Below are 12205 nucleotides of genomic sequence, written 5' to 3'. Positions count from 1 at the left end.
TAGCAGGATATCTCAAAAAGTTGTGGACGGATTCAGACGAAACTAGGTGGAGAGTTTGCAAATGTGACAATAAGAATAGATTCAATTTTGGTGACGATTCGAATCCGGATCCGGAGCAGAGAGTTTTTTAAGTGATTCTTCCCCATTGAGTGAAAGGGCTAAACCCAACATGCAGCATGATATCTCAAAATGTTATGGATGGATTTGGACAAAACTTGGTGGACAGGTTGGATGTGTGACAAGACCGAATCGATTCGATTTTTGGCGAAGATGTGAATATGGATTCGGATACGATAATTATTTACTTCTTGAGCGATTCTTCACTATTGAGAGATCGGGTGAAAAGCGATATATAACATGATATTTTAAAAACTTATGGACGAGTTATGACGAAACTTGGTGGCCAGGTTGGTTAGGTGGCAAGAACAAGCCGATTCGATTTTGGTTCAGGTCCAAATCAAGATCTGGCCTTTCAGTGAGATACAAAACATAAACTGTTCAGCCTGGCAGAGGTATGCGCTCTACCGAGTGCCACCCTAGTTTATAGTGCAGTGATAAATATTCCCGGGATTTATGGACCATCTTTCAATGAAAGCTGCAAAAGCACATAATGTTTTACAGAACCCTTCAGCACATATGGGTTGTTAAATGCTGTCCAATTAAGTCTGCAGGCATATTCAAGCTCGTAGTGATACTGTACATACAAATTGGTGGTGAATCCAAAGCATCGAGTACACTGTACAAGCGCAATTGGCTCTCTAATGATCATAAATTATAACTAAAGCTCCCAGAGCACGTGCTACCCCAGGGCCTTAACCAGAAAGCACGTTTTACAGCAAACCTGGACACAGTGAGCCATTGGACAGGCCTGGGCACAGGGATCGTGTTCTGTCGTGGCTTTACACAATTGCTAATTGATGTACAATTCTGGGGCAACTCCTCTGGATTAGCTAACTGGTAAAGAAATTAAAAAAGAGATATTAATAACAAGTAGCCAGAGCAGGTCAACAACAACAACAAGGAGGAAACTCCAAGTATTCACCTTTAAAACTGCACAAACACGCACTTATGTTTGTTTGTAACCTATAAATCAAGCGGAAGTGTACTCTGCAGCTGCATTTCAAGAACTGTTGCTGCCATGTTCAAAAGTCAGTTCATGCAAAATTATCATTGCATTAATAACTAGATGGTATTCATAGAATACTTACCCTGCGCAATCAACTTGTTGCGAGCCAACTCTTCTGTTTTTTTACATTTTTTTTCTTTGATCCAATATGGCTGCCAGACCACGTGAGCGATGACATCATAAATTTATATCCTCTAATATTGTTGCATAGATCACGCTCAATACATTTCAAACTGATCAGAGCAAGCGTTGTCCCTGTCGAATTATGACGTCATAATTATGGCACCAATGACGTCATCGTTAACAACACCTATTCCCCATATGAAGTTCTTTACAATGAGCCATGTTTCAATTTTTTCCATGCAGCGGTTTTGGAGATGTAGAGGAGCAACATTTTTCGTTTTTTCAAAGATGGCGCCTGTACCACATGACCTATGACGGCATGACTATCATTAAAATATTCTACAGTAGGAGGCGCTCCTATGGTGAAAATTTTGGGCCCATCAGACCAACAGTTGCTGAGTAAAAAAAATTCACAATAATCGGATAAGTGTTGTACTTGTCGAATTATGACATCATAACGAAGGCACCGATGACATCATCATTAACATATCTTATTCCCTAAGGGCAGTAATTGACAATGAGCCGTGTTTCAATTTTTTCCATGGAGCTTTTTCGGAGATATAGAGGTGCAACCTTTTTCGATTTTTCCAAGATGGCGTCTGTACCACGTGACCTATGACGTTATAATTGTCATTTTAAAATTCTACAGGAGGAGCCACTCATATTCTGAAAATGTTGTGTCCATCGGACTAACAGTTGCAGAATAATTTTTGTTTCATTCATACTGATCAGATCAAGCATTGTACTTGTCGAATTATGACGTCATAATTAAGGCACCAATGAGATCACCATCAACATGTCATATTCCGCATTGTGAGTACTTGACAATGAGCCATGTTTCAATTTTTTCCATTGAGCGGTTTGGGAGATGGAGTTGTAACGTTTTTCCAAGAAGCCGTCCATACCACGTGACCTATGACGTCATAATTATGAAAAAATTCATACAGGCGGACGTGCTTCCATGGTAAAATTTCGTGTCAATCAGACCAACGGTTGCCAAGAAAATGAATTTTTAAAATGCAGACATGTACGGCACACGGCACACTTGCGCAACTGAATCTTAACTAGAACAGCACTCAGTTGAGAGCATACCTCCGCCTGGGTTGGCCATATCATGCAATGGTGAAGAATCACTTAAAAAATTATACGAGCTGGATCCGCATCCGGATCTTCACCAAAATAGAATTGATTCTTTCTTGTCACACACACAACCTGTCCAACAAGTTTCGTCCAAATCCATCCATAATGTTTTGAGATATCCCGCTATGTATAGTTTTTGGCACGATCTTCCAATGGTGAAGAATCACTTAAAAAATTATAGTATCCGGATCCACATCTGGATCTTCACCAAAATCTAATCATTTCGTCCTTGTCACATATGCTACATCTCTGCAAAATTTCGTCCAAATCCGTCCACAACTTTTTGAGATATTTTGTTCACAAACAGAGACAGACAGACAAACAGACAGACAGGGGTGAAAACATAACCTCCATCCACCTTTGGTGGCGGAGGTAACAATGATTATAATGAAATAACTTTGTTATTTCATTGGACCACCTGAAAACTTAAATGGTCCACAAAAAGCTCAATATCAGTTAGGTTTGTGTCATAATATGACAAACTAGAACGCCACTCAGTAGAGCGCATACTCCCGCCGTGAGTCAAGTTGGAATAGTACGATTTCACAAAAGTTTGAGGGAATAGTTCAGTGACAACACAAGACAAGACAAGACAAGACAGACACTGCACAGATATATATTTAGAATATATAGAAAATAATGTTAAAAAAAAAAAAACAAGGCAATTTCACTTACATTTTCGGATTCAGCGTTCAATTCCATATAGGTGAGTGTATTTTGCGGCATGTGTGACTTCAAATAAAATTATTGTAAGCCAGGCAAAACGTTCGTTTCATTCCTTAGGGATACAACATGTAAAACTGGCCCAAACGTCAAAACAAAACTCGCTCATTTTAAGTCGTACAAGCTAATGCGACCACTCATTCTTCTGGGAAGAATCCCGTGCACATGCTGGTCACACTTATAAGTCACCTAAGTCTTTATAAGTTCATCAAATACTGACACCGCGATTGACATTCGCTGAGGTAAATGTTGATATCTCTTCTGAGGTAAAAAAAAAAAAAAAAATTTTAAAGCATTATACGTATCAAACGATACATTTTATGAAACGGGGAAACCTAATACATACTTTGGTGGTTTTAAAATGACAGAATATGTCTTTATTAGAAGAAGAAAAAAAAAAAGAACCTTGAAGACGATGCTGCTAACAAAATACACCGCTCTAACGCATAACCACGAGTTTAAACTACATTTACAACAAATATGAAAACTTTTCATATCACAATGTTAAATATAGAATATATAGAAGATAATGTTAAAAAAAAAATGAGCCCTATCTTCCAATGGTAAACAATCCTTCAAAAAATTCCTGGATCCAGAATAATATCCTGAGCTTCACCAAAAACTAAACAATTCTTCCTTATCCCAAGGGCAATCATCCCACCAACTTTCATCTAAATCCGTTCAGAACTTTTCCAGATATCTTGTTCACAAACACACGAACACACACACACACGCACGGACACGATCGAATGCATTACTCCCTGGCGGGAGTAATCAACTCTTCCCCTTGGCAAACCAGGTGTATAATCCAGGTGTACCCAAAGTGATGTGAAAAAAGCAGATAGAGATTCAAAATCTTGTTGATAAACCATCTTAGGTTATGTGGGTACATTGTCCTGCGGCACACCATGGAGGTTATGTTTTCACACATGTCTGTCTGTCTGTGAGCAAGATATCTCAAAATGTTACAGACTAATTCAGACACGAAATTTGGTGAACAGTTTGGGTGGGTGACAAGGACGAATTAATTAAATTTCGGTGAGGATCTGGATCCGGATATGACAATTTTTACATGATTCTTTACAATTGAGTGATTGGGCCAAGAACGATATGTAGCATGATATTTCAAAATGTTACAGACGGATTATGACAACTTGGTGGATGAGTTGGGAAGGTGACAAAAACAAGCCGATTATGGTTCAGGTCCGGATATCCAACCTAAAAGTGGGTTACAAAACGTACATGTTCAGCCTTGCGGAGGTGGAGGCATGCGCTCTACCAAGTGCCGTTCTCGTATACATATGCTAGGAAGAAGATCGGTGGAATAATTGTGGAAATATAGGAAAAACCAAGATAGACATTGATCTCAGGATCATTGAGGAGCTTGTGCAATGTGCATGCATCACACGCTGGTCTGGGACCATGAGAGACATCATTTATGCTTACAGTACATTAATTATAAGAACATCATATTTATATTGCCTCACTTCTGGCCTCGTTTCTCCATTCTCCACCAGCCCGAGCAGGTAGCACACGTTCTTCCAGAACCCCACATTCTGGTTACCTTTCCCGATTACAAGCTGAATCCTCAGCTCCATTCCTTCATCCCTCTTCTCTCATCTGTGGAACTCACTAGCTGGTTCTGTTGTCCTCCAAGCCCCTCCTCCAGTCCTCCAAGTGTGCTGCTCATCGTCACCTCATGCTTTCTCATATACCCACCCTTGTCCCTGTGTACTGTCGCTGTCCCAATTCCCCACCTCCTCCTGCCACTCTCCTGTCTGCCACTTATCCACTCAAGTGCAATGTCTTTGTCTCCCCCGTTTGCCTTTGATCTTCTGTCAGTCTGTGAACTTGTTGCCCTATCGTTTAGCTACTTCATTAGCCTAGATTTCTGTATAGAAAAAGACTGGTCAAAAACCTCAGTGTATGGAATTTAAACCTGGGATCTCAGATGGATGAGCTGTGGATTAATTAACATGGTTGTCACAAGCCGACCCGATTTCAAAATTAAAAAAATTAAGATGTTAGCATTCACAGCACTTTGTGATTGGTTATAGTAGAATGAATGAATGAATGAATGATCGTAGCATAAACACAAATATGAACAGCCAAATATTGTATTGAAACATTAAAAAAACTCAGTCTTCCAAGATATCTCGACATTATCATTTGATGTCAACAACTAAATGGAAGAAGAAGATGCAAAAAATGTTGGGGAAAAAATGCAATATGAGGTCAAGAAGTATAACAATATTTGAAGTTCACTGAAAATTCCACGACCTCGCGCTACAGAAGAGAGGCCGAACACGGAAGTAGGATTGTGTGACAACTGTTGCAGCACTCATGCTGCTTCGGAGCAAATAGCAAGCTGAAATTTTCAAGGAAGCAAAACGAACAGCCTGGCTTGGTGAAGCAAAACAGTTCCTGAAAAGAAAAAAAAGTTTTTTTATGCTGGAGTTACAGAGGAAGGGTGGGAATTGGGTGGAAAAAGAAAAAGGCGACTGGTTGAAACCCAATGCTTCCACCAATGGGAGCCAACCCTTATAATAATGTAGCGGTGAAAAACGCAGGGCTGCTCACAAAGAATAGGAAGGGGGTGGCTGAAGAGGCGAAACGTCTGGCGGGATTAGCGATGGTTATTTCAGCAGGCCCATAGTGAGAGACGAACCATAAATGCATCCTCGGTCTACAAATCCCACGGCTTCAAAAGCGTCGCTCACCGCGTGGACTATGGAGTGCTTCGGCAAGAAGAGCATTCTTAGACATCTGACATCACCAGGAATGGGTCATTTTGTAAACTACAACAGGGAAGCTCTGTTGCTAACAAAGTCTGGAAATATTTCCAAGCAATCGAAAGATTATGACCACGTGTGTGGGGATTGACATTGGCTTTGGGATGTGCCATTTGCTCACAAAAATGTGTAGTGACTCCAACTACCCCGTTCCCTGCTCAGCCTGCCCCTGTGTGGGCCCTCTATCAGGCCCCTCAGCACCTGTTGATAAAGACAACGGCTCTGTATTGTCAACCGCGTGAAACAACTGCCACGAAATGCCGCCCAGCCATATGTCACACTGCTGGCTGAAGTTTTGGGGGGTTTCAAGTCGACAAAAAAAATTCATAATGACGTTAACAGTTGGACGGAAGTTTAAATTACAATGAGATCTATATTGCTTTGCACACGCACACAAAACACAAAAACAATACAACAGTACACTCGGGCATTCTAAAACTACCTCAAAGAAAACTACGATTGGACGTGAAAGATGCTATCGACCCGGACTGCAAACTCAGCGATGCCAAGTGTGCAAAATAATTGCAATAAAAACATTGTACAACCACAACACGCAGATCCCGAAAATGGAATTTGAATGATACTGGTTCAACACACACACGGCATGTTAAAAAGCCCGTTACAAGGCGGCCTGGGAGGGCACGCTCGCCTGAGACAGGGGGCCACACACCCGGCCGTTCACCGCTGGACGGGTGAGGACGGGGGAGGGGGAGCGTGCCCAGAAGATTGTCCGACACGGGGAAGGTGGGGGCAGCGTTGGGCCGGACCGGAGAGGGGAGAGGACGAGAAAGGGTGCGTTCTGCGGCTGTTCACCTCAATACCGGTCTCTAACAAGGCAATGGTGGAATAAAACAGATTGTGAAAAATTCAAAAACTACTTATTATGCTCTGAAGATACTTTTCACAAAATGCTTCATTATATTCATTGCCATGCCAACATACTCAGGGAAACACTGAGAACCAGCATACAGCATGATGTAGATGCGATCGTCATACCTATAATCATGCTGTATAAAGTTTAGGTTTGGCATCTCTTTGATTTGATATGGAACAAGCGTTACGCCTAGGTCCCCCGTCGGGGCAGTGATGTGAGTTGACAAAGTGGAAGACGGAGAAAACATGCTACGATATGATATTTCGCTCACAAGGTTCAGACATACATGGCGGCGGCCATCTTGGATTTTGACGTGGCGACCCAATTTTCAATAGGGTTCTTCCTTGTGCCTAGATACACCCACACACCAGATTAGAAGTTGGTACTTCGCTTATTTTTCAAGATATTTCGCTCACAAGGTTCAGACATATATATGGTGGCGGCCATCTTGTATTTTGACGTGGCGACCCAATTTTCAATAGCATTCTTCCTTGTGCCTAGATACACCCACACACCAGATTAGAAGTTGGTACTTCCCTTATTTTTCAAGATATTCCGCTCACAAGGTTCAGACATACATGGCATCAGACATACATGGCGGCGGCCATCTTGGATTTTGACGTGGGTTGCACCCACACACCAAATTCGAATGCGGTCCTTCGCTTACGCATGCATGCATGCACGTACGCACGTACGCACGCACGCACGCCCACCAGCACGCACGCACGCACGGACGGATGGACACACGGACGGAGGGGAAAACCATAGTCCCCCTTTCGCTCCGCGGTGCGAAGGGGAACAAATAGCACGAGTGACGGATGGATGAAGAAGGACTGGGTGAAAGGTTGTGGAATAGAGTCGGAATGGAAATGTTATCAGGAAGATACCACTCTTAGTTGTGAAAGGGTAGACATTTACCAAGTTACAAACTTTGCTGACGAACTCACTCTTCAGGAAAGTTACAGTGATGGATTTCTCGTTTTCTAATCAACCACTCACAGGGCAGTGTGAAAGGTCCAACAGTTTAGTAATTAATACTAAACAGAGGTATGCACACTCGCATCTGAGCCGTCTATCCTGGGTTCAAACCCCGACCCAGCTGTAAACTGCCCTCCTGGTGTTTCGCATATGCAGGGCAAGGCACAAATGTATGCACGGCCCATATGATGGACCTGAAACAGGAGGACTCGTCTGCCAGAACTGGTCATTGGTGGATGTTTAAGATCTCAAGGTGTTTTTTGTGAACAGTCGTTGAATTATCGCCGGCACCAGGAAGAAATTACAAAAAATTCCCGGCCATAATCACTTTCGATCGACTGTTAGGACTGACCAGCCGATTCGTGAAAGCATTGGCCAAAAACATTCCATGATTGACCCACACACACAAAGGTAGGATAATTGGGGCATTTAAAGTGTTAGTAATGCCCTCCCCTTTACGCCGTCCTTTCCCAATCAACCACCCAGCCACCACATAATATGTAAATGCTGAGCAATTTGATAATAATTAGATTCAAAGGGTCACAGAGACGCGACCCAAAATGTACCAGGAGTACATCAAAAACTGTGAACATGGTTCATTGAGCAAGTTAGCTTCGTTTGAAATAAGGTAGCAGGGAAGAGTACAATGCAAACCTATCAATACGTGACAACAGGTTAAAATGGCACTATTGTCTCATTTAAGCATTTTATCCATTAATTTGCTCATAAAACAGGTCAAAGTCAGACATAAAAGAGCCCCACATTAATAAGACATTTGGGTCATGACGTCACAATTGGACGAGAGTTAAATAAATGACAAGCCGAGAGCCTCATGGTGTTTAATATATTGAAGAAGAAGAAGAGGAAGCGGAGGAAGAAGAGGAATAAGAGGGAACAGGAAGAAGTAGAAAAATAATAATAAGATGCAGAGTGGAAAGGGGGAGGAGTGGTGGTGTTTATGAAAACGATATAACTTTAATGAAAACGAGAAGGAGAAAAGGAAAATGAAGAAAAAGAAAAAAAGAAAAGAAAAAGTAAACATAGAAAAAAATAATAATAATAAACAAGACCGATAAATCTAATAACAGCGTAGTTTGATACTTTAGTTGAGGAGGATAGTATGACCTGGGTGGGGATACCAGTTAGAAGTTAACAAATAGTGTAAGTATTTTTAAAAAATTTGACTTCAGGCATGGACAGCTGGTTCGTGAATGTCTTGGTTTAAAAAACGGTGAATGGCAAACGATGAACCAATACATTCCACATTCCTGTTCAGTCGAACGTCAGACATAATGTGACGTCAGACATCTGAGACATTGACAACACGTTCCAGATATTTTCATTCCAAACAGCATCATTCATCATTGCAATCACAAATTAATACCGCGGTATTAATATATCAAAATATAAAGTTAAATCACGATTGTATCGAGATATTATCAAACCAGCGAACCTTCATCACTTGTTCACTTCCGGATTCTGGAGCAACATCCATGTCAATCACATTTTCAAAATCATAATTGTATTGAGGAATTTCTGAAACCTCCGCCAAAACGTTCCCAATGTTATTATATTTCCTTTTAGTAAAAGGCTTAGTAAAAGGTTGTTATATTTCCTTTGGTCTTCATCAATGATCTCTCTGACTCTCTGGAAATTCCTCTCTATCTCTTTGCTGACGACTCCACTCTCTGCCGCTCCATTCCTCTTCCCTCAGATCGGCAGTCTGCAGCCTCCTCACTCTCTGCAGACCCGGACAAAATCACAGACTGGGCAAACAAGTGGAACATGTCTTTCAATCTTGACAAATCCCACACTCTTACGATGTCTCTCTGAAAAGACCGACTGGACAACCCTCCCATCCACTTTCTGAATAATCCTCTCCAAGAAGTTCTGTCACTCAAGCTTTTGGGTCTCACTATCTGCCATGATCTTTCCTGGGAAACCACATTTCCAAGCTGGCCTCCAAAGCTAGTCGCCGACTGGGCATCCTCCGTCGTGCGAAGTCCTTCCTTGGCACACCTGAGCTCCTCACCACATACAAGGCTTTCATCCGTAGCTCAATGGAATACTGCTCTCCCCTCTGGGCTGGTGCTCCTGCCTCACACCTAGCTCGTCTTCACGCTGTTGAAACCAAAGCGTTCAGAATCATTGGAATCTCCGGCGATGAAGCTAACTCCAAGGGCCTCTCACTCACTCACCGCAGGCAGGTTGGTGGTCTTTCTGTCTTCTACCGACTCCTCTCCGGCCTTGCCCCCCCAGCTCTGTCTGTGCTCTGTCCCCCAAATATTCCTACAGGTCGCACAAGATCTGCCTGCAACCCTCTTATGGTTAAACTGCCAAAATCTCGGCTCTCTGCTCACCTTCACTCCTTCATTCCTCTTTTCTCCCACCTCTGGAACAAACTCCCCCACTCTCTTCAATCCCACTCCTCCCTCCAGGTCTTTAAAACAGCTGTTCACCACCATCTCTTATCTTCCCCCATCCAAAACCTTGATCTTTTCTACCCCCGCTAATTTCACCCCAAATCCACTTTTTTAAAATACAAATTTCTGTCCTGGAGGCTGGAAGTCCTTGGTGTCCTTGTGTTTTATACTTCTCCCACCCCCCGCCCCCCTTCCCACGCCTCCTCCCCCCAAGCCCTCTCCATCCCACACTTCTCCCTGCCCTCAAATGTTATGTTTGTGTGCTTCCCCTTCTCTCCCTATCTTGTCTTCCATTCCCTCTTTTTATATATCTTGTTTGTCTGGTTGATTTGTTTGTGAAATAAATGTTAGCTCTTTCACGAGCCTCGATTCAGTATACAAAAAAAAAAAAAAAGGCAACTGTAATGGTTACTCAACGCTGTCCCCCTGTCACGTGACCAGATCCTCAGCTCTGATTGGTGGACCTTTTGGACATTTCACGACGTATTAAATAAACGGTTCATCGTGCTCATGGACGGACGGCAACGAAAAGGAAACGTGACGCCAGGAGACTTTGCTTTGGCCTTCGGAGGCAAAGTGAGCATGTGGCCGTCACAGTCAAATGTCAATCACACGAAGAAAGGCGCGCTCACAAGAACCGGGCAAACGGTGATGGTCACACCACGTGTACACCATGACAGATGGCTACCTAAAAAGGTGCCCTCCAGAGGAAGGGACGAAGTTCGGGGTAACTCAGGTGTCCGTCAACCCCAGCGCAGGTCACACGATCTTCCAGGTCAAGTACTCCCAGATGTGAGCGAAATCTCAGCAGGTATTATGGCAAACCGCATACCAAGGTGACCACTGGGCAGCGATGATCATCCTGGACCATCAATAGGAAAGACCCTACAATCACAAATGGAATGATGAGAAACTTTATAACCTCCTCAACACCTTTGCTAACGTCATAAAGGAAATGTGCTCTGCTGGGGCTGACCACGTGTGCGACTTCAAGTCCGAGCATCTGGTCTTTATAAATACTTAACAGGAGGGACGTTCGGACTACACTTTCAGTAGTCTTCCAACTCTTCTTCCATTGATCCATTTGTGCAATAGTCTTATTCCTTGTGTGTGTGTTTGGGATAAAACGCACCGGCAGGGAGAGTGAAGATGGAGGCTGCTTGGGAAAGAAAGGAGACCGGGGCTGTAAATGAGGCCGAAGAGGGGAGTGAGGACGGGAGGGGAAGCTGGAATGTATGGAAAATGGTGAGATAAAAGGAGCTCGAGTCGTGGCGAGGGAGTCGAGGAGGGAAGGTGGGAATGGAGGCCCAAGTGTGAGAGGGGTCGACGAGGCCTAGTGTACGCAATAAATAAAGAGCAGCCATGTCTGACGATGCCCTCGTGATCTTACCGGAGGCCGGCCTTGCTGCTCTCGTGTAGCGCTCGACTCTCCTCCGTGTGGAGTGGCGAAAAGCCGCGCTCCGGCTCCTGGTTCCGCGTTACCGACCGAGCTCGAGTGAGGCCTGCAGCGGTGGCTAAGGCCGGCGGATTGGAGGAGCACGGCCTGCACGACCCGCTGCGGCCTTCCACCCGAGGCCGCCAGCGGAGCCGAGCCGGGGCCGTGACTCCTCGGCATCCCAGCCGGCTCCAGAGCTCGCTTTGTCCGCCCGTCGACCTTCCGAGCCGAGCATAGGGCAAGCAACGCCGCGCTGTTTCAGCGCCTCGTGAACACTGACAAGTTAACTTTCACAACGACCTGGTTACCAACCGCATTCGTTTTGAGAACGCTGCCGATCAGCTCACGACTTACTCAGTTAGTGCGATTGGTTTTGGTAGGGTGGGGGAATTGCAGGGGGGGTGTGGTGTGGGGGGGGTGTGGTGTGGTGTGGGTGGGGGGGGTGTGGTGTGGGTGGGGGGGTGTGGTGTGGGTGGGAGGGGAATTGCAGGGGGGGGTGGTGTATGAAAACGATGGAACTAGGGGGTTGGGGCGTTGCGACGAGGGGGGTTGAGAAGTTGGTGGATTGGGGTGGGGGGGTGTGGACTGCGA

The 12205-nt window shown here is 44.2% G+C and overlaps 1 protein-coding gene across 2 annotated transcripts in view; it reads right to left on the bottom strand.

The window, feature by feature from the left end:
• The window catches only part of LOC137421787 (transcription factor E2F2), a 91694-nt gene extending 79702 nt beyond the window's left edge, over positions 1 to 11992 (bottom strand). For both annotated transcript variants that reach the window (XR_013622670.1, XM_068108186.2), the window contains exon 1: positions 11570 to 11992. Coding sequence is in view for 1 of the 2 variants with exons in the window: in XM_068108186.2 (XP_067964287.1) it covers positions 11570 to 11794 (225 nt within the window). In the remaining variant the exon portion in view is untranslated. The remainder of the gene's footprint in view (positions 1 to 11569) is intronic.
• Positions 11993 to 12205: the final 213 nt, after the last annotated feature.

This window comes from Myxine glutinosa, chromosome 2 (genome assembly GCF_964187855.1).
Source record: "Myxine glutinosa chromosome 2, kmMyxGlut1.1, whole genome shotgun sequence".
NCBI lineage: Eukaryota > Metazoa > Chordata > Myxini > Myxiniformes > Myxinidae > Myxine > Myxine glutinosa.
The sequence above is the reverse complement of the archived record's forward strand: the minus strand, read 5'-3'. Positions and strand labels throughout refer to the sequence as shown.